The sequence below is a fragment of the Aethina tumida genome, chromosome 6 (genome assembly GCF_024364675.1).
Source record: "Aethina tumida isolate Nest 87 chromosome 6, icAetTumi1.1, whole genome shotgun sequence".
NCBI classification, from domain to species: Eukaryota; Metazoa; Arthropoda; class Insecta; order Coleoptera; family Nitidulidae; genus Aethina; species Aethina tumida.
This window is the reverse complement of record NC_065440.1, coordinates 9,685,761-9,712,873: the sequence shown is the minus strand read 5'-3', so window position 1 is coordinate 9,712,873 and position 27,113 is coordinate 9,685,761. Positions and strand designations below refer to the sequence as shown.

The 27,113-nt window shown below is 36.0% G+C and overlaps 1 protein-coding gene and 1 long non-coding RNA gene across 2 annotated transcripts; both read left to right on the top strand.

The window, feature by feature from the left end:
• Positions 1-480: 480 nt before the first annotated feature.
• Positions 481-2,322, top strand: LOC109604298 (glucose-6-phosphate isomerase-like). Its single transcript, XM_020020824.2, has one exon. The coding sequence runs from the start codon at positions 481-483 to the stop codon at positions 2,320-2,322; it is 1,842 nt and encodes a 613-aa protein (XP_019876383.2).
• A 2,228-nt stretch (positions 2,323-4,550) lies between these two features.
• On the top strand, positions 4,551-8,784 carry LOC109604304 (uncharacterized). The gene is made up of 4 exons (XR_002191872.2): positions 4,551-4,725; positions 4,787-4,931; positions 4,983-5,069; positions 6,136-8,784. It is a non-coding gene; the product is annotated as an uncharacterized LOC109604304 (long non-coding RNA).
• The last annotated feature ends 18,329 nt before the right edge of the window (positions 8,785-27,113 follow it).

Sequence of the window (27,113 nt, the reverse complement as noted above, 5' to 3'; positions counted from 1 at the left end):
AATAACTTAAAATCCTTATATTTATTTAAAAAAATATTTTAATTTATATTTGTTACATAAAATTTAAAAATCTAATCTAAAATAATAATAAGTTAATATGGTGTATTTCTGATTATTATCAAAATCTGAGTTTGAATTTCGAGTAGAAGATGCTCCACATCCTCTAAGTTGTTGGACGGATGGTCGCTTAAACATCTTCCAAGAATGTTCCATATATGTTCTAATGGATTTAGGTCTGGACTGCAGCCCAACGTCAGTGAGGTAAATTCCTGCATTAATAAAAAATTTGGACTCCAAAATATACTTTACTTAAATAGAAGAATATATTTACAAAATTATAGACGATGCGTTAATTTCTTAGATGAATGTCTACTGTATTTAGATATAATATTTTAATCACTGTTAATTATACGCAAATTAAAACTTAGTATTTATTATGTCAATGTCATAAGCAACAATCAAAATTATTTGTGTAAAAATATGGATGAATTTACGCCCGAGTGCCTGAAAACGGGCCCCAAATGCCGCATACGGCTGCTGGAGGAAGGAGTGTCCGAATCGGATCTACCGGCCCTCAAAAAATCAACAAAATCATCCTTGCCGGGGACCGCACATCTCCCCACCGAAGTGAAACGATCCACAGTGGACCACCACCGGTTGCTGAACACCGAACCCATTTGGCGGCAGCTCGAGTCGCACTACGACTCCATTCGCAAGACGTGCGTGATCAAGAACCTGTTCGACGAGGACCCGCACCGTTTCAAGGAGTTCAGCGTCACCCTCAACACGCCCCACGACGGTCCCATACTGGTGGACTATTCGAAGAACCGTCTGGACGAGGAGGCGATGCAACTGCTCATCGATCTGGCCAACGTGAGGGGCATCGTTAGGGCGAGACAAGCCCTGTTCAAGGGCGAACGCGTCAACGTCACGGAACACCGTCCGGTGCTGCACACGGCGTGGCGCTCCCGTACCACCGAGCCGGTCATGGTGGCCGGCATGAATGTGCGGACGCAGATGCTCAGTCTCTTGGATAAAATGGAGAAGTTCACCGGTGCGGTTCTTGGGGGTAAATGGGTGGGTTTCACGGGGAAGAAGATCACGCATGTGTGCGTTATTGGGGAGGGCACGTCTGAGTTCGGGACCAAGATGGTGGTGCAGGCGTTGAAGGCTTTCAGCCGAGGGTTGGACATTCGGTTCATTCTCAACGTGGACAATAACGCTTTCGTAGAAAGCACCAATGGGGTCCATCCCCATTCGGTTTTGTTTATAATAGTCTCGAGATCGTTCCTCTCCAAAGGCACCATTAAAGTTGCCAATATGGCCAAACAGTGGTTCTTGTCGTCCACCAATAAGGCGGAACACATTAAAAAGCACTTCGTAGCAGTGAGTGCGAATAAGATGAAAGTGACGGAGTTCGGCATAGATCCAGATTACATGTTCGAGTATTACGACTGGATAAACGGACGATATGCCGTGTGGTCGGGGGCGGGAATATCCATCTCCTTAGCCGTCGGCTTCGACAATTATCTGCAGCTGATGGACGGTGCTCATTTCTTAGACGAACACTTCTTATCTGCCCCACTTGAAAAGAACATACCCGTGATCTTGGCCGTGATCTCCATCTGGTACATCAACTTTTTCGGGGTGCAAGCCCAGGCCATCATGCCGTACGACGAATCGTTGTCCTTCTTCTTGCCCTACGTTAGACAGTTGGACATGAGCAGCAACGGAAAGTTCGTCACAGCTTCCGGCAGCATCGTCAATTACAACACAGGCCTGATTGTGTTCGGTGGTGTTGGTGCGACGTGCGAGAACAGCTTTCATCAGCACTTCCACCAAGGCACGAAAATAACGCCTTGCGACCTGTTAGCGGCGGTTCAGTCGACGCAGAAACAGTTCCTCGCCTCGCATCAGAACAATCTGATGACGCACTTCGTGGCTCAGTCTAAGGCCTTCATGAACGGCAGACCGATGGAGAGGGTGGAGACGGAGATGATGCAGTCCGGATTGGATGCGGAATACGTGCAGCGTTTGCTTCCCCATAAGGTTTGTCTCGGTAACAAACCGTCGAACAGTATCTTGTTCAGGAAGTTGACTCCCTTTTGTCTGGGTGCTTTGATGGCTATGTATGAGATGAAGATCTTTGTCCAGGGGACGATTTGGGATATCAACACTTTCGATTGTTGGAGCACGGAGTTGAACCAGTTCTATCACGACGTCGTCCTGGAAGAATTGATCAACGATAAAGATTCTAATAAGTTCGATTCGTCTACCAACGCTCTAATTAATTTTGTCAAAGCCAATCGAAAAAAAATCTGAGAAACAAGAAAAATAGTTGTAACTTAAACATATTAAAAATGACCCAATCTTATCATTGTATATTTTCTTCATTGGTGAACACGAACTTTAACTGTTAATTTTCTTGGGACACTAAAATTAATTTACTTACTCTTCCTATTTGTTAATAATCAGATAATAATTACCTTCTGGAATCAGTCGCTGAGGCTCAAATTTTCTCATATTAAATGTTTGTTGCTAAACGTTTCTTTAGGTTAATAAATTTGAAAAAAGTTACAGTGTACATCCACTTGTTGGTTTTTTCATTAAAATTCAAGTTATGCTAAAATTTTCTTATTAAATAAAACTTTATATTTTTCCTCTTATTATAACTCCTTCATGTGATTACAAATATTTATCTATAAAAAACTAATTTCCGAAGTGGCTGTTGTCTATATCATTCTTCTTTTTGTCATCGTTGGTGATTTCTAACGAATTCTACTATTTAGTAATAGTATTTGACTGAGTGTCGTGAATACAATTAAAATTTTGGCATTATTGTTATCTTTAAGATGTAAAATTGATATTCAAAATTCTGTAAACAAAGAACATAACTAAAACGTCAAAAGTGACATTGCCTGATGTGTAGAGGATTTTCAAATATGAAGTTGGATATAAGTAATACTATTGAATATGTAAAGTAATAAATATAACACATTTGTTAAATATTTATTCATAACATAAATCTAAAAATTATTAATTTTAATTCATTTTATAATATTTATTTATAATTAATTAATTAAAAAATATTTATAATAATGATACATTTATTATCTGATTGTGATTAAAGGAAATTGAATATTCTTTTGTAATATATTACTAAAGAAATTAATTAGAAATTCTGTATTTACTTACATCAGGAAACAATTTTATTTCAGTTTATTTATTAGGTAATGTATTAAATAATTAAAAACCTTTTAGTATTACAAATTTGTTTCTTTACTTAGTGAAAATATATAATAAATATAGGAAATATAATTTACTATAAATTTGTGCCATAGTAAAATGTTTATTAGTTTGTTATAATTAATGTTTGTTTGATTCAAAACATATCAGTCTTTTGATTTAATTATCATCTTACAAAATTATGATCATACTTCAAAGATTTTTACTCTAAATTATATAATTTTATTTAATATCACGTGAAAAAATATCCCAATTTTGGTAAATATTATTCAAATTATTTCGTTTAATTTAAACTGAATTATACGTGTATAATTTAATTGTATTTCATACAATTTATTTATTTAAGATCAGGGTATATTTATTAATTTTGTCATCTGTAACTTGACATGCTCAGAAAATATTCACAATGGTTGACTCAAAGAAATATTAAAATGTAATTAAGACACTACAACATAATATAATAATATTATTTATTTAATTAATCTAATTAATATTTAATTAATTAATTAATTAATAAAAATCAATATTACCATTTTATTTATTTTTTTTTTAGTTCTTACAAATTTTTTTATATTTTAAACAGACTGTTTGGGCTCCCTTGGAGATGGATGTTCATGTACAGTCATTTATTGACGAAGCACGTCATCTCAATCCGTACCCTTGGAGGCAATGTCCTGTAAAAGAAAATAAATATTTATTAATTAATTTAAAAATAATTATTAAAAGACAACTTACATTTTTAATATTTTTTATTAGTATTTATACATTATTTTTTATTACCTTTTGACACCTTCTTTTCATGGAAGAAATAAGGTTAATCTCTTGATTAAAAGCATAATTCCAAATAATGTTAAAAGCTTCAAACAATTCATCTGAGCTTTGAAATTTGCCCGAGTGATTTTTCGTCGTTTTAAGATTTATCATGTTCCATAGATTTCAAATTTCATCAACAGATAAGATAGAGCATTTTAATAAATAAATAATCTTATTTAAATTTTGGGTTATTTTATTTCTAATATGATTGTAATTTAAAATAAACGTATTATGAACAGAATTATTGAATTACAAACATAAAATACAATATTTAAAATACTGCGCTGCGATTGGTCAAAAAATGCACCAACAAATCTAGTTTAATAACCATTACCAACTGTCATACCAACATTTTAAAAAACATCAATTTTAAGAAACAAGTGTAACTTCGGGAACGTTCGGCTGTTTCCATTTGGTCTCATTCACTTGACCCCCCCTCAGTGGTTTTATGTTTGTGTACACACGTGACCTGTGTTGTGTGCCATGACGCTCTAGTCAACGACTGATAATTACGTCTTCAGTTAGATTCAATGTTGTCTATGGGATCATGATCAATACAAGTAGTTTCTTTGTGTCGGATTGTCTTCTGTGACTGAACTTGGACTCACCATAAAATGCTATTTTACGGTGGGTCCATACCTAACCTAAAATTTTGGCTGTACAATGGTAAGCTTTCACCGATTCATCTTGCTTTGCTTGTCATTTAGTTACACCAGTTCTGTAACAGGTATTTCAACCAAGATCGTGTTCTAAGGGGGTGCCTGAAATGGGAGAACAATTGGTCACCTTCACAACACTGAGTGTTTGGTTCAATTAGGCGAGTCGTCCAACGATTCTTCTCATGTCCGTCTATTTGTTGCACCCTATTTGAGGTAAGCTGAGTTTTTTTTGTATAAATAAGATATGACGATTTACTCTTTTAGGGGAAATGTTTTTAAAGACACTGAATCAGGGCCTGCTGTTTCATGTTTGATCAGAGATTTGCCATCAGTCATGCCTACACCACATAGGTAAGAACAAATTATTTGTTGTTACATTCTATCTAGTTCTAATTTATAATTAACTGTTACTTGCCCACTTTACATCATTAACAATTATAGTTGGAAGTGGTTTGAATTTAAATTTAATTGTATTGTAGTTTTTGTATCTTGGTGTCTATTCCTAAATGTTGATTTAAATTATATTTTTTTAAATTGTCGCTTCCGGCAAAAAATAGGGAATATTCTATTTTCACAACCTTAATTTTTCAAATATATACAGTGTATATATATTACCACACAATAGAAAAATTCAAAACAGATTTTTATTATTGGTAAATAATTTAAACATTTTAGTTTGTTTTTTTATTTTCTCGACTCAAGAACTTGCATTATCCCCTATTTTTTGCCAGCAGTTTAGTTAAAATCTTAAAAAATATATTATTAAATGAAGATTGCCATTTTTTTAACAAGCAGGGAAAGGAAAAGATTATTATTGACCAGAAATAATTTTAATAAGAATAAATATTACATAATAATTAAAAAATATCTGACCACTAAAATTTAGAAATAAAATCAAATGGATATTTTTAATATGTTGTGGCAAAACATTTTGTTTTTAGTACATCTGCATATCTCTTGATCTTAGAATAAACTGATTTTTCACATTTCTTCACAGATAACTTGAATCTCTCCGATTTCATAGCATTGAAATAAACCTTCCTTGTTTTTAATATTGTGGGACCAAATATTTATCCCACAAATTCTGTGGATTGACATCAGGAGACTGGCTTTGGCCGCTTCATTACTTGAGGGGTTAATTGAGCGAAATTTATTATTATGGATTAAATGGCCCATTTGAAGATTATTTCAACATTCGTTTATTCATTCATTAAAAATTAAACGAATATAAACATTTTTTTAGATTCTGAAAAATGTTTATGTTAAAATGTTGCTTGTACCTCTTTTTGAACAAAGATGTTTTGAGGAAAAGAAAAGTAACAATTTTTAAAAGATTAAAAATTAGTCACAGAGAAATCAAAAATATTAAAATACTTGTTTCCTAGTGTCTTTAATATATTCTTTATTTTTATTTTAGGTATTATATCTGAGCAGACGTACAAGGACATTTTGAAACTCCCAGATGGACATAATACTCAAAAACAGTAGTCAAGAACAAAATCACAGTTGTGTTTACTTAAAATAGGTAATATTTTAAGTAAAATTTACGGACATTTTGTAAAATCATATATTAAGTGAACAACTTTTAGTAAATGTTGTTTATTGTATACATAATGCATATCGTCAAATTAAGGTTTAATACCTACTGCTCGGTAAAAATTGGAGTTTGATAAATTGACGATAATTGCAAACTTTTGTCAATGTAAGTTATTAAGCTGTGATTTTTAAATTTTTAGAAAGTTTCACTGGTCTTTGACTATCATTCAGATCATTCTTAGGAATTGATCAGTTTAGTATATCTGAACTAATAGATGTTAACAAACTCATAACCAGTACTTAATAACTGACATTGATGGTGTAGTTCTATTGAAGATTTTACTATTAATTTCAACCTGAAAAATCGTGGTATTCAGAGAATATGGACGAAAGTATTCGTGTAGTGCGGTGTTTTATTCAAACTAATTAGAATACAATAGATGAGTCAACATTTGAGCTTTTGAGCTTCTTCTCTGAAGCTGAACTGAACTGTTTTCTTGCTCTCTAAGGTAACCTCGGTCGCCTTTATTTGTTTTGATGTGACTTGATTCTGTTTTATTCCATACTCTAACAGGGATTTGATAAGTTCTCTCTGATTAAAACTTGACCATCAGATTCTTTTCTGTTTGGTGTTGTGATTGATGACAGCTATTATTGTTCCTGGATATATTTTCCCAATAGTTGGTAAATTGGCCATTCTTTTCTAAGTTAACAATTTTTCTTGTGTTTAGATCATAACTAAAATAAGTTTTCCGAGTTGTCTTAATTTAAGAATATTGTTTTGATTGCTGCTCAGCAACTATATTTTTCTTCAGAAATGTACGAATTAAATATCTAAAATTAATCCCTTTCAATATCTCATAAGGTGTTATAATTTAGAGTTGGTTTCGTAAAGGATTTATGTGTATACAATTAACAATTGCCAGAGTGTCACTTTCAAATTCATTTAATAATCTATACGAAATCTTATAGATGAGGACTTAAAATCTAATTCGTAATTGACGTTAAATTATGATCTATAATCTGCTCTTCCGTAAATGTTCGAGTTTGACAATTTGTTAAGTTGATAAGGCTTTATGGTACTGTAATTCCCAGTTTAAGATTCCTCAGTATTTTTTTATTGGAACAGATGAGGGGAAAATCTTGATAGACGTCACCTAGATGAAATTTGGAGTTAGTGTCGGATTTTCACCGACTATAACCCCCTCTCGGGACCGATCCGAAGATAATAGCTAAATTGGGAAAAACTGTGTGGTGAGAGGAAGAGAGGAGAAGTCGGAGGGATTTTAAAAGGAAGGTCGCAGCGGAAGGAGATCCTCCTGAGACTCTTGAGGAGAGAATTTATCCTCAAGGTTCTTAATTGTGTCCCTGTGGGTCAGAATTGTCCTTTTTCTTGGGGACGGTGCCAAGGAAACATTTTTATACCAATATTTTAAATTTTATTATCCATATTAGCAGTGGTATCTGTAGATCCTGATAAAACATCGATGATCTTTGCCTACTATCTAAATATTCATTCTAATGAGCAGCCAGTGTGGCTTGCATATTATGTGGTAACCGACTAATCCATATGTTTCTTGTCCATTATTTTTAAAATGAATGGTACTGAGAGACGGCTACAGGAAGAATATTCTGGGAACAATTGAACTATGAAACTGAATACTGACATAAATACTGAGTGATCCTTTGTATCGTATTTTGCCATACCATACTTCTTCATCCACAGAAGAACCTCTAGCCGTACCACTTACGGTCTCGTTATAGTGACTCTGCTCTTGCGAAGATTTTAGTAGCCTTCTTTCTTATGTATTCTTGAAATTCCGTCCAATGAATGTCCCTGTACAGCTGTCTGTTACGGATACACCAGGGGACATTTATGGACATCCTCACGGCACGAGAGAAGGGTTTTAAAAGGGGCTGGGCTGCTTCGGAGGGTCGCAGCGGAAGGAGATCCTCCTGAGACTCTTGTGGAGAGATTTTAGCCTCAAGGTTCTTAATTGCGTACCTGTGGATCAGAATTGTCCTTTTTCGTAGGGACGGTGCCAAGGAAACATTTTTATACCGATATTTTAAATTTTATTATCCATATTAGCAGTGATATCTGTAGATCCTGATAAAACTTGTATTAATCAAGATCGAAGGAAGAAACAGGAAGACGACATGGCTAAGTTTCGTACGTAGCAATGGTTCGCACCAGTCCTATAGCTGGCTAAGTTGGTACAACGTGAACCTTTCATCCATCATTAAGCATACCCTAGCAATAATACGACTTATTAAATCTTCGACAATTGGCAAGCCCACGTTCTTCATATTCCTAACTAACTCCTCGATCCTATGCGTCGACGACTGCATCGGCGATCTTTGCTTGCTATCTAAATATTCATCCTGATGAGCAACCAGAATGGCTTGCAATTTATGTGGTAACTGACTGATCCATAACGTTCCTAGTACAACGTCTGACACTTTGCCTTGTGCCAAGACCCGAAGGCGTCGAAAAAACTAGCCGGTATTGCAGTTGTCCATTGGGTCATCTTCCAGAACGTTCAAACCCCATTTCTCATACTGATAGATACAACGTGGCCCGAATTGTCGACATCCAGATCCAAAAAAGGCAATACTCATGAAGAGATGAAAAAATAGATTTTAAAACGATATATTGATACACATAGAGCAATGCCCGAGTTGTGGAATATTATATTAAGAGATTTAGGCCTTATGTTTCTTGTCAAACAGGAGGACCTCTAACCGTAGCACTTATTATATCGATATAGTGGCTCTCTACTCTTGCGAAAAATTTAGTAGCCTCTTTCTTAGGTATCCTTTAAATTCCGTCCAATGAATGTCCCTATACATCTGTCTGTTACGGACAAACCAAGAGACATTCATGGACATCCTCTTCACCCTAGCAAGCTTCTTGACACGAGACTCTGCCGCATGGCCCCACACTGATGAGCAATAAGATAATTGGCTTCTTGCAATAGCTTTGATTATTTAAATTTTCATACTGCGTTCCAGCTTACTTATTTTACACAGGTGGGGGTAAAGCTTCACCATCGAAGTCCTGGTTTCCCTCCTTAGGTCGTAAGTGTTTAGCTGAGGTGAATTCCCAGATACTTCGCTTCCTTAGCCCATGCCACTTCGTTATCTTCAATTGAGATGTTTTTTGGAATAAGGTCTTCTTTGGAATAAGACTGTCTGACATTTTTCTGAATTGATCTTTATCTTCCATTTGCCACACTATCATACATGGCTGACTGAAGACGTTTTTGGACTATGGTGGTGTTTCCGAAGCTTGTAGCTATTGCTGTATCATCAGCATATTGATATATAATAACGACGTTTCTACTAGATGGCTTGTCAGATGTGAAGAAAGTATAAGTGATAGCACAGCTCCCTATGGCACTCCTGCTGTTAAGTGTTATTTATCCAAGTGAGCTTCCCCAACTCCATCTGAGCAGGCCTCAGGACTTTGTTCCAGAAAAGTTTCGAAAAAGTCGATTTTTTCATCTCTTCTTGAGCATTGCCTTGTCTGGATCTGGATGTCGACAATACGGGCCACGTTGTATCTATCAGTATGAGAAATGGGGTTTGAACGTTCTGGAAGATGACCCAATGGGCAACTGCAATACCTGCTAATTTCTTCGACGCCTTCGGGTCTTGGCACAAGGCAAAGTGTCAAACGTTGTACTAGGAATGTTACGGATTAATCGGTTACCACATAATTTGCAAGCTACTCTGGCTGCTCATCAGGATGAATAATTAGATAGTAGGCAAAAATCAGCGATGTAGTCGCCTACGCATTGGACCGAGTAGTTAGTTAGGAATATGATGAACGCGGGCTTGCCGGATATCGAAGATTTAATAAGTCGTATTATTGCTAAGGTATGCTTAATGATGGATGAAAAGGTCACGTTCAAGTTAGCTAGCTACAGGAGTGACGGGAACCATTTATACGTACGGAAGTTGCATGTCAGATGTGAAGATATTGAGTGAGCTTCCCCAACTCTAACTGAGCAGGCCTCAGGACTTTGTTCCAGAAAAGTTTATATTAGTTTAGTAATGTTGTTCGTATATTCAAAGTTGTTCATCTTGAATATTAAGCCCTCGTGCCAGACCCTGTCAAATGCTCGGGCTACATCTAAAAACACCTTGCCGGTGGCCTCTCTTCTATTACACCCAGTGATTAGATCCACCACCCTCTGAACTTGATGTTCCGTCGAGTGGCCAGATCTAAACCCATACTGATGGTCAAGGATAACATTCAGTTCATCAGTTTCAAAATCACCCTCTCAACACAGGCAGGAGACTAATGGGTCGGTAATTTTGTGGAAAGGTGTGACTCTTTCCAGGCTTCGGCATCATGAGAACTATTGCAAGTTTACACACTTCTGGGAAATGCTTCCCTATGCTTTTTTCCATTTTCTACACACATTGATCATGTGTAGCAAGTTCCTCCAGCTTCCTAATCCAAACTTTTTGTTTGAATTCCCGTAGGTTTCTCTTCAATCCATGACTATGTTGGTTTGGGGTGATTCAGTCCTGATCTAAATGACTATTTGTATACTTTCTTCTTAGCTGCCTAATCTCCGTGATGTTGAGAGGAATATCATAGGGATTTTTAAATCTCCTGGGTATCTTCTTAGTGTAACTATCGTGAGCATTTGTAGTGCTGAATTGGACTTTTTTGTAGAGAATTCAATTTCCTATAATTTATCTCCGAAAAAATTTTTGATATTTTTTATAGATCATAAGTTATCTGCAGAAAACTATATATATACAGTATTGGTAGAATGTAGAGCAACTTTAAAAATATATAACTTGCTAATATAATTTATACCAATTATGAAGACACTGTATACAAACATTTAACTAGAACTTTTAATTCTAGGGAATTAAAATAATTTGTTGAATCAATTACTTATAAAATAAAATACATATTATTAATTTTTGTTTTATTAATTTACTATTTTTTATCTAGTCTACGTTTTGCCTCCTCCAACGTTAACTTCGCCTCGTCCATCGTAAACGTTGCCTCCTCTAGTAACATTTTTTATTTGTTTAGTTTCTTGAAAACTGTATGAGGCCTCCTCTTCTTTTGTCTTTGCCTCCTCCAACCTGTACTTGGTCTCACTCAACCGTACTTTATTTAATTCTTGAAGTTCTTTATTCTCCAGTGCAATAAACTTCATTCGTTCATTTGTTAAAAGTTGATAACATTTTTCTTTTTTGGATCTCAGCGTTTCAGGAACTGAAATTTAAACAAAAACAATGAATTTATTAATAAATTACTTTCCTACTGGATGATCCAACACTACTTCCTGTTGGTTTTCATTGTCTTTGGAAACTTTTTTGCTCGTACTACATGTTGCCCCATCTGCAATTTTTTAAAATTTACCTAAAAACAATGAATTTATTAATAACTTACCTGTATGTTTCCTACTGGATGATCCAACACCACTTCCTGTTGGTGTTTCACAGTCTTTGGAAACTTCTCTGCTTGTACTACACGTTGCCCCATCTTCTAAAATTATTTTGATATAATTTAATGATTAAATATAAATAATTTACTTACCATTTGAAATTTGACTTAAAATTAAACCGTCGGAATCATATGGATTTGAGATTTCGTAATCCATATGATTGAGGAGATTATCAATTTCTGGCTGAAATTTCGGAGACAATGATGCTAGTCATTAATTCCTTCCTTTTCTCCTCCAATTCACTCTTTCTTTTCCTCTTAACTTAAACCCACAACATGCTCAACTGAATTATTGTTCTTTGTAAATAGTTTAATTTAGTAAGATAGCAGCGATTTGTAATAATAATATATATATAACTTACCTTTTCATCGGCCACCGCTTAAACTCTTGTTCAATTTTTGCCCATTTTTATCCTCAATAATGGGATGACTCGCCAAAATCTGGAAAAATAGAGGTTTGTCGTGAACTGAATATTTCGTTGACATTTTAAAACTATATTTTTCACATATTTTTCACAATTTACACTGCTTAGATGTTAACTTCACAAAAATTTGTGTCCACCCTTTTGGATGGGCCTGTTTAAAATAGGGAATGTTTACATAAACCCCATTAAGAGATACTATTAATTAGTAAAAAAAAACATTCCCATGCCTGAACCACTATAAAAATAAGATTACTGCCTAACTAATATACATACTATAGCTAACAAATATTAATACAAATAACTTGCTTCTAAATCATACTAAATTTATTAAAATAATATTTTTAATAAAAAGCTCAGTCTATTTAATATACATTTTTTATTTTTTCATTTTTAAACATTTAGTAAAAGCTTTAATTGCTAAATTGATCAACTGACAAATTTAACTAATCTATGACTCTAAATTTAATTTATATGATTTTTATGAAAAAACATACCAATATTTTTCAGAATATAAACAAAAAAGTTGTTATACAATCTGGTTTAATGCTGCAAAAATAAAAAAAAAATGAGACAAATTATAAATCAAAATATCTATAATCTATCCCTGCCATTTTACACTTGCTTGCTTCCACTCGTAGTTTTTCATTACCTCTTTGCAGCTATCCTCAAAATGTAAACCACAAATAAGGTAATTTCCTGTGTATCTGTGTATCATCTAATTGCAAAAGTTAATTATTAATTCTTTGAAGCCAAGTAGGGCGAGTTTTTTTATTAGTAGTAATGGTGTATCTATTAATTTATGTAAATTACATGGTTTACTACATGGGGAGGGGCAAGTGAATAGGACCGAATGGAAACAGACGAATGTTCCCGAAGTTACACTCGTTTTCTAAAATTGATATGTTGTTTTAATGTTGGTATGACAATTGGTAATGGCTATTTAACTAGATTTGTTCGTTAATTTTTTGACCAATAGCAACGCAGTATTTAAATAGGTGTCGGGAGCTAATGAATAAAATGGTTTAAAATTTTTGTTGTTTGTTTGTAAGTTATTTCTTATATTTCTTAATAAATAAAATCATACTTGGTTACTATGTTTTGTAATTGAATAATTTAGTAGTTAAGATGTTTACTTTACATTACAATCGTATTAGAAATAAAATAACGTCAAATTTGAATAAGATGCTTTATATATTAATATACTTTTTCTTATCTGTTGAATAAATTAATGTTATTTTGTAGGTTAAATAGTCTGCCGGACCACTGATTTAACCAGAATAGACTCGGCACTTTTTAGGTATATTAATCTTATATAATATATAATATTAAAAGTGGGTAATCTACGTTCCAACTAGATTGGGAAGGTTCGATGAATGGAAATTAGGTAGTTTTATTAAAACATCGTATTTTTCTGTGATTTTATTTTATAAGTTTATAAAATTCAGCCACTGGTTACTGTGCCAAAATGTGCTTCAATATATATTATATTATGTTTCAATACATATTATAGTGATGTTCATAATTTTAAAAATAAATCGTTTTTTAAACCACCTTTCGATTCTAAATTAAATTTAGTACGGCGTTCAATTTGTCAATTTGTAATATTAATCCTTCTAACAAAACAGAGATCTTAATTTTAATGTTTTTAAAAGTTTGTCTAATTTGAATTCTAATTCGAATTATTTATTTTTATGTTTTTTGTTATTGTTGTAGAAGAAATTTATTGTGTTGTATTTGTATTTACTTATTTATTTTTTGTTATATATAATATGTAGTAGTATAGTATATAATAGTATGTAGTTATATATAATATGTAGACTGTAGTTTTTATAACGTACAATAAATAATAAAATTGTTTCAATTTCATAGCTTGTTTTATTTCTCACAATTCACCCTATATATACTAATTAATTTGAATTTGAAACTATTCCCGCCAATTTTGTCAAAAGTAAAATACAGAAAACTATAAAGGCGACATATATTGAATAATTTAAACACTACAAATCAATTTATCGTCCAGTGTTGTTTCTCATTTTTAGTAAGATGTTGGTACTTCTTGGGTGTTCTGTGATATTTAAGAAAAATGTGAATAATGTTTAAATATGAAGTAATTATACAGTGTATAACTAAAGAAACATATTATTCTAAATCTATAAAACTGATAAGGAGGTTTCGACTATTTTATTAACATCATCTTAACATACAACACAATTCTTCAAATCGTACAATTAAACACCACTACCGTGCTTTAGCTCCAATAATGGTTATATTCTTGTTAGATTTTTGAAGTGAAAACTTCTTTAGCTGCGTTGGACACTTTTTGAATGTTCGCGTCACCGACATGCTTATAGCAGACGTATAGTGCTGTATATATCTTAGAAGTAAAATTGAATGGATTTTTCCTGCTGTATGTGGAATGTGGAAATTCTAAAAAATCAAAGGAACATTTTAATTGTGAAACTCCGTGAAAATAATATTTTGCGTTAATTTTCTATTTTAATATTAACTCCTATCTGACTGGTTTTTTAAAACAGCATGTTTTAATGAAATATTTTTCGTTTGGAGAGATGGGTGTTCTAACTGGGCAACATTATAACTCAAGAGTAATGGCTAATTATTTATGTCTTATAACAATTTTTTTAGCATGGAAGGTGCTATGTGGAAACATGCGACAACCATGATTGCTTATCAATTACTAATGGAGAGTCGAGCATTTAATTCAACTAAAGAAGAAATATTTGAACTAGTTGATAGAGCTTTTATTCCCAATTTAAAAAAAATACAAAATTTTTGTAGTGCATAGTGATATAGAAGAATTTTTGTTAATTGAGGGGATAATATTAGATATCCAACGGAATAAAATGTATGTCGCACCTTGTTGTATTCCTAGGTATATATATTAATTTATATATGTATTAAAAATCTTTTAGAAATGTAGAAAAAATTGCTTTATCCAAAAGACATCTTTTGAGACACGTTTCCAATATTTACACTGATGAAGATATAAAACAGGCAGATCTTATGAAATCTGAAGAACGGATTTCAAAAATTTTGAGTGGAACTTCTGGAAGGTACTTTTCAATAATTACTTTAAAAATTTATTGATGTCCTCTCTAATTCTGTAGATATTTATACCAAAGTTTAACCAATAGTATTGAGTCACCACAGGAAGATATGGATATAAATGATGTGCAATTTGCCTGGTACCAAACGGACACCTTGGAAACTGAGGAATAAAAAGAATTTAAAGAATCTAAAGCTTGTATAGAAGTTTAGAAATTATTTATAAATTATCTTGTTTAAAAATTAGTATTTAATACACATTCAAATGGCAATTCAAACTATGATTTATTACAGGTTAAAATGAAAAGAGGGATAGTTAGATAGTTTACTTAAATCCCGTTTGAAACGATCTGTATTCACATGTGGTTACTGTTAGAATGTGCACTAAGAGGTACTTTGATTTGCCTTGACGAGATCTTGTTAATGTTTACTGTAACGTTAATAAATCTTTAAAAAGTTATTGCATGAGTAATGAATGTATACAATATTTTAATGAAAGAGTATGAATCATTTCGAATATTGTATTATATCTTTATTTACTTAGTTTTTATACAATATTTTATTTTGGACAGGGTTCATAAGTAAAGCAACCAAACCCTATATTAAATACAATTGATTTTATAATTTATTTCTGTGCCCGATATCGTTTCTTAAAGCTAAAAATGCTTAAGTGTCCATTAAACGATACAAATTAAACAACAAATTATAGAAAAGTTCTGAAATGGTGAAAAACAGAGTAAAATTGCAGTAGATTTATAATTTAAACAAATCGATCATTTCAAGGACGATTTCCAATTTTAACAGAAGGAATACTCTGGAGTTCCCAAAAGAGGTAGGAAACGCAAGAGTAACAGGAGCTGGGAACAAGACAACAAAACGCTTGTTGTTCGCGACACTTTTATCAGCACATGCCGCATAAATCAATAAATGAACTCAGTATATTCCCTCCCTCCTCTGGAAGGAGTTCCCAAAAGAGGTAGGAAATGCAAGAGTAACAGGAGCTGGGAACAAAAAAAACAAAACGCTTGTTGTTCGCGACACTTTTATCAGCACATGCCTCATAAATCAATAAATGAACTCAGTATGTTCCCTCCCTCCTCTGGAGGGAGTTTCCAAAAGAGGTAGGAAATGCAAGAGTAACAGGAGCTGGGAACAAAAAAACAGAACGCTTGTTGTTCGTGACACTTTTATCAGCACATCCCGCATAAATCAATAAATGAACTCAGTATGTTCCCTCCCTTCTCTGGAGGGAGTTCCCAAAAGAGGTAGGAAATGCAAGAGTAACAGGAGCTGGGAACAAAAAAACAAAACGCTTGTTGTTCGCGACACTTTTATCAGCACATCCCGCATAAATCAATAAATGAACTCAGTATGTTCCCTCCCTCCTCTGGAGGGAGTTCCCAAAAGAGGTAGGAAATGCAAGAGTAACAGGAGCTGGGAACAAAAAAACAAAACGCTTGTTGTTCGTGACACTTTTATCAGCACATCCCGCATAAATCAATAAATGAACTCAGTATGTTCCCTCCCTTCTCTGGAGGGAGTTCCCAAAAGAGGTAGGAAATGCAAGAGTAACAGGAGCTGGGAACAAAAAAACAAAACGCTTGTTGTTCGCGACACTTTTATCAGCACATCCCGCATAAATCAATAAATGAACTCAGTATGTTCCCTCCCTTCTCTGGAGGGAGTTCCCAAAAGAGGTAGGAAATGCAAGAGTAACAGGAGCTGGGAACAAAAAAACAAAACGCTTGTTGTTCGCGACACTTTTATCAGCACTCAGTATGTTCCCTCCCTCCTCTGGAGGGTGTTCCCAAAAGAGGTAGGAAATGCAAGAGTAACAGGAGCTGGGAACAAAAAAACAAAACGCTTGTTGTTCGCGACACTTTTATCAGTACATCCGGCATAAATCAATAAATGAACTCAGTATGTTTCCTCCCTTCTCTGGAGGGAGTTCCCAAAAGAGGTAGGAAATGCAAGAGTAACAGGAGCTGGGAACAAAAAAACAAAACGCTTGTTGTTCGCGACACTTTTATCAGCACATCCAGCATAAATCAATAAATGAACTCAGTATGTTCCCTCCCTTCTCTGGAGGGAGTTCCCAAAAGAGGTAGGAAATGCAAGTGTAACAGGAGCTGGGAACAAAAAAACAAAACGCTTGTTGTTCGCGACACTTTTATCAGCACATCCGACATAAATCAATAAATGAACTCAGTATGTTCCCTCCCTTCTCTGGAGGGAGTTCCCAAAAGAGGTAGGAAATGCAAGAGTAACAGGAGCTGGGAACAAAAAAACAAAACGCTTGTTGTTCGCGACACTTTTATCAGCACATCCGGCATAAATCAATAAATGAACTCAGTATGTTTCCTCCCTTCTCTGGAGGGAGTTCCCAAAAGAGGTAGGAAATGCAAGAGTAACAGGAGCTGGGAACAAAAAAACAAAACGCTTGTTGTTCGCGACACTTTTATCAGCACATCCCGCATAAATCAATAAATGAACTCAGTATGTTCCCTCCCTTCTCTGGAGGGAGTTCCCAAAAGAGGTAGGAAATGCAAGAGTAACAGGAGCTGGGAACAAAAAAACAAAACGCTTGTTGTTCGCGACACTTTTATCAGCACATCCGGCATAAATCAATAAATGAACTCAGTATGTTCCCTCCCTTCTCTGGAGGGAGTTCCCAAAAGAGGTAGGAAATGCAAGTGTAACAGGAGCTGGGAACAAAAAAACAAAACGCTTGTTGTTCGCGACACTTTTATCAGCACTCAGTATGTTCCCTCCCTCCTCTGGAGGGTGTTCCCAAAAGAGGTAGGAAATGCAAGAGTAACAGGAGCTGGGAACAAAAAAACAAAACGCTTGTTGTTCGCGACACTTTTATCAGCACATCCGGCATAAATCAATAAATGAACTCAGTATGTTTCCTCCCTTCTCTGGAGGGAGTTCCCAAAAGAGGTAGGAAATGCAAGAGTAACAGGAGCTGGGAACAAAAAAACAAAACGCTTGTTGTTCGCGACACTTTTATCAGCACATCCGGCATAAATCAATAAATGAACTCAGTATGTTCCCTCCCTTCTCTGGAGGGAGTTCCCAAAAGAGGTAGGAAATGCAAGTGTAACAGGAGCTGGGAACAAAAAAACAAAACGCTTGTTGTTCGCGACACTTTTATCAGCACATCCGACATAAATCAATAAATGAACTCAGTATGTTCCCTTCCTTCTCTGGAGGGAGTTCCCAAAAGAGGTAGGAAATGCAAGAGTAACAGGAGCTGGGAACAAAAAAACAAAACGCTTGTTGTTCGCGACACTTTTATCAGCACATCCGGCATAAATCAATAAATGAACTCAGTATGTTTCCTCCCTTCTCTGGAGGGAGTTCCCAAAAGAGGTAGGAAATGCAAGAGTAACAGGAGCTGGGAACAAAAAAACAAAACGCTTGTTGTTCGCGACACTTTTATCAGCACATCCCGCATAAATCAATAAATGAACTCAGTATGTTCCCTCCCTTCTCTGGAGGGAGTTCCCAAAAGAGGTAGGAAATGCAAGAGTAACAGGAGCTGGGAACAAAAAAACAAAACGCTTGTTGTTCGCGACACTTTTATCAGCACATCCCGCATAAATCAATAAATGAACTCAGTATGTTCCCTCCCTTCTCTGGTGGGAGTTCCCAAAAGAGGTAGGAAATGCAAGAGTAACAGGAGCTGGGAACAAAAAAACAAAACGCTTGTTGTTCGTGACACTTTTATCAGCACATCCCGCATAAATCAATAAATGAATTCAGTATGTTCCCTCCCTTCTCTGGAGGGAGTTCCCAAAAGAGGTAGGAAATGCAAGAGTAACAGGAGCTGGGAACAAAAAAACAAAACGCTTGTTGTTCGCGACACTTTTATCAGCACATCCCGCATAAATCAATAAATGAACTCAGTATGTTCCCTCCCTTTTCTGGAGGGAGTTCCCAAAAGAGGTAGGAAATGCAAGAGTAACAGGAGCTGGGAACAAAAAAACAAAACGCTTGTTGTTCGTGACACTTTTATCAGCACATCCCGCATAAATCAATAAATGAACTCAGTATGTTCCCTCCCTTCTCTGGAGGGAGTTCCCAAAAGAGGTAGGAAATGCAAGAGTAACAGGAGCTGGGAACAAAAAAACAAAACGCTTGTTGTTCGCGACACTTTTATCAGCACATCCCGCATAAATCAATAAATGAACTCAGTATGTTCCCTCCCTCCTCTGGAGGGAGTTCCCAAAAGAGGTAGGAAATGAAAGAGTAACAGGAGCTGGGAACAAAAAAACAAAACGCTTGTTGTTCGCGACACTTTTATCAGCACATCCCGCATAAATCAATAAATGAACTCAGTATGTTCCCTCCCTCCTCTGGAGGGAGTTCCCAAAAGAGGTAGGAAATGAAAGAGTAACAGGAGCTGGGAACAAAAAAACAAAACGCTTGTTGTTCGCGACACTTTTATCAGCACATCCCGCATAAATCAATAAATGAATTCAGTATGTTCCCTCCCTTCTCTGGAGGGAGTTCCCAAAAGAGGTAGGAAATGCAAGAGTAACAGGAGCTGGGAACAAAAAAACAAATCGCTTGTTGTTCGCGACACTTTTATCAGCACATCCCGCATAAATCAATAAATGAACTCAGTATGTTCCCTCCCTTCTCTGGAGGGAGTTCCCAAAAGAGGTAGGAAATGCAAGAGTAACAGGAGCTGGGAACAAAAAAACAAAACGCTTGTTGTTCGTGACACTTTTATCAGCACATCCCGCATAAATCAATAAATGAACTCAGTATGTTCCCTCCCTTCTCTGGAGGGAGTTCCCAAAAGAGGTAGGAAATGCAAGAGTAACAGGAGCTGGGAACAAAAAAACAAAACGCTTGTTGTTCGCGACACTTTTATCAGCACATCCCGCATAAATCAATAAATGAACTCAGTATGTTCCCTCCCTCCTCTGGAGCGAGTTCCCAAAAGAGGTAGGAAATGCAAGAGTAACAGGAGCTGGGAACAAAAAAACAAAACGCTTGTTGTTCGCGACACTTTTATCAGCACTCAGTATGTTCCCTCCCTCCTCTGGAGGGTGTTCCCAAAAGAGGTAGGAAATGAAAGAGTAACAGGAGCTGGGAACAAAAAAACAAAACGCTTGTTGTTCGCGACACTTTTATCAGCACATCCCGCATAAATCAATAAATGAACTCAGTATGTTCCCTCCCTTCTCTGGAGGGAGTTCCCAAAAGAGGTAGGAAATGCAAGAGTAACAGGAGCTGGGAACAAAAAAACAAAACGCTTGTTGTTCGCGACACTTTTATCAGCACATCCCGCATAAATCAATAAATGAACTAAGTATGTTCCCTCCCTTCTCTGGAGGGAGTTCCCAAAAGAGGTAGGAAATGCAAGAGTAACAGGAGCTGGGAACAAAAAAACAAAATGCTTGTTGTTCGTGACACTTTTATCAGCACATCCCGCATAAATCAATAAATGAACTCAGTATGTTCCCTCCCTTCTCTGGAGGGAGTTCCCAAAAGAGGTAGGAAATGCAAGAGTAACAGGAGCTGGGAACAAAAAAACAAAACGCTTGTTGTTCGCGACACTTTTATCAGCACATCCCGCATAAATCAATAAATGAACTCAGTATGTTCCCTCCCTCCTCTGGAGGGAGTTCCCAAAAGAGGTAGGAAATGCAAGAGTAACAGGAGCTGGGAACAAAAAAACAAAACGCTTGTTGTTCGTGACACTTTTATCAGCACATCCCGCATAAATCAATAAATGAACTCAGTATGTTCCCTCCCTCCTCTGGAGGGTGTTCCCAAAAGAGGTAGGAAATGCAAGAGTAACAGGAGCTGGGAACAAAAAAACAAAACGCTTGTTGTTCGCGACACATTTATCAGCACATCCGGCATAAATCAATAAATGAACTCAGTATGTTCCCTCCCTTCTCTGGAGGGAGTTCCCAAAAGAGGTAGGAAATGCAAGAGTAACAGGAGCTGGGAACAAAAAAACAAAACGCTTGTTGTTCGCGACACTTTTATCAGCAGATCCCGCATAAATCAATAAATGAATTCAGTATGTTCCCTCCCTTCTCTGGAGGGAGTTCCCAAAAGAGGTAGGAAATGCAAGAGTAACAGGAGCTGGGAACAAAAAAACAAATCGCTTGTTGTTCGCGACACTTTTATCAGCACATCCCGCATAAATCAATAAATGAACTCAGTATGTTCCCTCCCTCCTCTGGAGGGAGCTCCCAAAAGAGGTAGGAAATGCAAGAGTAACAGGAGCTGGGAACAAAAAAACAAAACGCTTGTTGTTCGCGACACTTTTATCAGCACATCCCGCATAAATCAATAAATGAACTCAGTATGTTCCCTCCCTCCTCTGGAGGGAGTTCCCAAAAGAGGTAGGAAATGAAAGAGTAACAGGAGCTGGGAACAAAAAACAAAACGCTTGTTGTTCGCGACACTTTTATCAGCACATCCCGCATAAATCAATAAATGAATTCAGTATATTCCCTCCCTTCTCTGGAGGGAGTTCCCAAAAGAGGTAGGAAATGCAAGAGTAACAGGAGCTGGGAACAAAAAAACAAATCGCTTGTTGTTCGCGACACTTTTATCAGCACATCCTGCATAAATCAATAAATGAACTCAGTATGTTCCCTCCCTCCTCTGGAGGGAGTTCCCAAAAGAGGTAGGAAATGCAAGAGTAACAGGAGCTGGGAACAAAAAAACAAAACGCTTGTTGTTCGCGACACTTTTATCAGCACATCCCGCATAAATCAATAAATGAACTCAGTATGTTCCCTCCCTCCTCTGGAGGGAGTTCCCAAAAGAGGTAGGAAATGAAAGAGTAACAGGAGCTGGGAACAAAAAACAAAACGCTTGTTGTTCGCGACACTTTTATCAGCACATCCCGCATAAATCAATAAATGAATTCAGTATATTCCCTCCCTTCTCTGGAGGGAGTTCCCAAAAGAGGTAGGAAATGCAAGAGTAACAGGAGCTGGGAACAAAAAAACAAATCGCTTGTTGTTCGCGACACTTTTATCAGCACATCCTGCATAAATCAATAAATGAACTCAGTATGTTCCCTCCCTCCTCTGGAGGGAGTTCCCAAAAGAGGTAGGAAATGCAAGAGTAACAGGAGCTGGGAACAAAAAAACAAAACGCTTGTTGTTCGCGACACTTTTATCAGCACATCCCGCATAAATCAATAAATGAACTCAGTATGTTCCCTCCCTCCTCTGGAGGGAGTTCCCAAAAGAGGTAGGAAATGAAAGAGTAACAGGAGCTGGGAACAAAAAACAAAACGCTTGTTGTTCGCGACACTTTTATCAGCACATCCCGCATAAATCAATAAATGAACTCGGTATGTTGGTGAGCACCATAAAACGAAGACCAAAAAGAGCTGATCTCTGTGGTAGAAAACAAACAAAAAAGCCCTTAATTGCTGAAAACTATGGAGCAGCGAAACTATTATTTGCAAGATGTGAACTGGACAGATGGGCAATGGAAACCTTTTGTTTTCTGATGAAAGTCGGTGAGAGGACCAATTAATGAAAACTATAATCTCAAGTACACCAAACCCATTGTGAAGCATGATGCAGGAGACGTTATGGTTTAGTATGTTTTTCTGGGTTTGGCATGGCCCACTGGTTAAGATAGATGGGATAATGGATCGTTTTGTTTATCGTGACATTCTCTTGAATCATATGTTTCCATTTGACGAAGGTAACATCAGTTTAAGGTGAACCTTCCAACACGACAACGATCCGAAACATACGTCTAAGTTAGTTAAAGAATGGTTTGCTTCTCAAAGAGTACGTATCATGCTTTGGCCAGCACAAAACCCAGACCTCAATCCAATGGAAAACCTTTGAGAAGAAATTCATCGGACAATCCTTGCAAAAACTGTCAAATATGAAAGGACTCTACGAAGAAGTTAAAAATCACTCGACAGAAATTTCGAATGATTATATTGAAAAGTTATCAAAATCAATGAAGAAAAGGTGTTTAGTTATTAAAAATAATGAATATGCTAAAGATACTAAATAAATGAAGGCTAAATGTACGTAAAGTTGTTTTATTTTAACGTTGCTCTACTTTTGACCCTTGAATATCTAACTAAACCCACTAATAAACAATTATATTGATGTATTGTTTTTATCAAACATACTGCATAACTGACAATAATATGGATATTATATAATTATAACTAGAACTTCACATTCTAATAATTAAAATAATTTGTTAATTAAATTAAAAAAAAAATAAAATAAATATTATATTTTATTTTTATTTATTTTTTTTAAATATACTAATCTAATCTAAATTTTGTGTCCTCCATTTACAACCACGCCTCCTCCTTTCTGAAATTTGCCTCCTCTAACAATATTTTTGTGGTTCCAGTCTGACCCTGGTCTCTTCCTCTCTTAGTTTTGCTTCATTTAAACGAAGCAAAATTTATTTCCTGAAGCTCTCTTTGTTCTTGGTCGACGTACTTTAATCGTTGTCGCGTTTCTTTTTCTGTAGGGTTTTGCGTTTCAGGAACTGAAAAAACCCTTTATTAAAAATGTACTTAAAAACAATGAATTGTTATTTCAATTGCATTGCATTTATATTTTATCATGATCTTGTACAGCTGGTAATATATTTGAATAATAAAAAACCATATAAACGTGTATATAATTGTTACTCGGAGTGTCAATAGATGTGAAAACCAAATTGTTGTTGACGGTTTTAATTCAAACATTATGAAATTTCAAATCGGCAGTCTCTATAATTGCAAATTTTTATTTTTTTTTTTTTTTTTGAATATTAAATTGATTGGTTTTTTATTCTCAATAATGGGATTACTCGCCAATATCTGGAGAAACTGAGTGGAGAGAAAAAGCTTAATTCCATTACCATATGTACCCCCAATGTTCTGTATATGGAGGTATCCAATAAACCCCCTGATATCATTCCACAACAGTCAGTCAAGCGCAGCTCCCTTTCACTTGGCCATAATACTGCCAACAACTCCTCCTTCAGGTACTGTAGATATTGTAGTTGGTGATGTTTTGCGTTTCAATTGTAGTTCAAAAAAATATAAGGATCGAAAACTTGACGATGAGGATCAGGATTGGAGGATGAATTACCTTCAGGTACAAATCAATTGTTAAATTAAACTTATCATCGATGACTTTGTCTCTGTCAAATATTGATGGTTCATCATTTAATTGAGAGGTTGTATGTATGTATGTTGATGATGATACAGAAGAATGTATTGAAGTACAAATTAAAAGAACTGTTGCAACTCACAGATATTCTTGCATATGTTCTGATTCAAATCGAAATATGATAGTTGTTCCTCAAGATTCTCCTATCCTTTATTAAGAAAAGAATTTTCATTCTTCATTCTGGATGGAAATCGATATTGCAGCGATTACCTCTTAAAAAATGCTTTTATACAGAATTTATTGAAAGTTTATTGTAATTTTTATAATCGTCAGAGTTAACTAAAATGATGGAAAGCTTGGCTGTTGAATGTACTCTACAGTGATTGATAAAATAGATGATTTTCGTATACCTGATTAACAACTTCACATATTTACTGGATTAGGTCGAGAAAACATAATCAAATTGCGGGATTTATTAACAACTATGAGAAATAAAGATTCTCGTACGGTCACTCAAGCTCACATCGTTTTTTATTTAAGCTGAACTAGATATTACGACTATTCAGTTTGTCAGAGATAAGACGCCATATAGGTAAAACGTTTTACAGATGTTTTATTGAATATAAACCAAATACAACAGCAAAATATAAAACAGCATCACCAACCATAAACTCCTGATGCCACATAAGCAATTTCACTCAAAAAGTTGCAGGTCGTCATCAGCAATCTCAAATTAAAAAAAAAAGCTCCGGCCACGAGAACATCAGGAATGTCATCATTAAAACCCTCCCCTAGAAAGCATTAGGTTATCTTTTGAGGATTGTGAATAGCATACTCTCACAAACATAGAGAAATGGCTTGTAATGATTAAGGACAAGGACGGAATGATGGATTCATTAAGTGAGTCATCACATAAGAGTGCTATTCTTGAAAATGAATTTTTAGAAACTACCACCACAATGGCAGTTGTCATGCGTAAAGAAATGTACGCTTACAAAAAAAAGATGAGAGCAGAGATATTTGAAAATAGGCCGAATTAAGAGGCCGTTTAATTAATTTATTGGAGAATATTATACCACTGCCCATGAAGACACACTTGAACATCTCATTTAATTGTTTTTAGTTTTATTTTATTTATACATGTGTAATGATAGTACACAAAATTATAAAACTCTTGTTGAATGTATTCTATCGCTAATTGTTATTTTTAATAGACGAAGAATTATTGATTTGCAATACATGAAAATGCGGTGACTGAAAAAGATATGGCTACGCTTTACAGAAGAGTAGTTATGAATAGTAAAAATGGTGCCAGAGCTGTGACGATCTTGATCTTAATCCTTGAAGAAATATATAATTTCATAAAAAATTTAATAAAATGCACCGCGACGTGGTCCGCCAGTGCCAGACGATGACACCAGACAACAATGTCGTACCTGATAGGAGGGTACCCACACATCTACAACCAAACGCGGATGTCATGAGGTGGCACCCTGAGTTAACTTATACAATAAGTTCTTGGTAAAATTAAACGCCGGAACCAAGGAAGACAACTCAACGAAACAGCCCCTGCTAAAGACGGTCTAAATCGGACACGACCACCTACGATCCAAGACGAACGACACCTGTCGTTATTATAAAGAGAGCGGACATGAGGCAGAGAGGTGTCCCAGGAAGAGAGACGTTAAACCTCGCAGCGAAGTACAGTGAATCAATGTTCTCCAGATGTACGTGTCTGACTACCGCAAATGGGGTGTTACACCAGGTTACGATACGTCTGACTAATCTATCCCAGACCGATGTCACCGTCTCCGAAGGATCTGCATAATCCAAATGGTTATGAACTTTGAATAGATTTCAAGAGAGGGTTTTTTTTCTGTGGAAATTCGGTAGAAATTCCATCAGGAGTGCCTCTTTCAAAGATTTTCTCTTCACTTGTCCAAAAACGAGTTGCCAAGTCACAAATCCGACGTTTTCAAGTAACTGTCCCACTGGAGAGGGACAATTACTTGAAAGGAAATAATGATTTCATAAAAATTTTAATAAAATGTACCGCGACGTGGTCCACCTGTGCCAGTCGATGAGAGCTGACAACAAACAAATAGTGCCGTGCCTGATAGGAGGGTGTCAACACGCTACCAAACGCGGATGTCTTGGAGTGTGACACCCTGAGTCAACTATACGTTCTTGGCTAAATTAAGCGTCAAAATAAAAGAAAACAACGAAACCGTCCCTTCTAAAGGCGAAGGTCGAAACTACCATGCGACAAACTAGCTTGTCAGACAGAAAGATGATCGATGACAGCGAACCATGGTGACTATTCGGCTCGAATTCAAGTTTCACATTCTAAATCGGACTCGACCACCTACGATACAAGACGAACGACGCCGTCGTTATTATAGAGCCGACATCAGACAGCAAGTTGAAAAAATCCGTGGATGGGGCTAAACCTAAATGTGCCAATTGTGGCGGTGAACACCGTGCCACGTACCGCGGGTGTCCTAAAGCACCCCAATCCAAGAAGTCTCCGGCCCCTATAAAGGCCACCCAATCATCCCGAGAAGTCAAACCGGTGACACCCGGTATCTCGTATGCTCAGATGGCCTCCGCTACAATGAAATCTGCTCCCCAGGTCGCACCTGCTCCTTCGGTTGCCCTCACGACCCCGGCAGCTCCTTCCTCCCCTAATAACGTTTCACTGGAAGCGATCCAACACTTTGTGCAACCGCTACTTACTCAATTGGCAACGGCACTCCAGCCG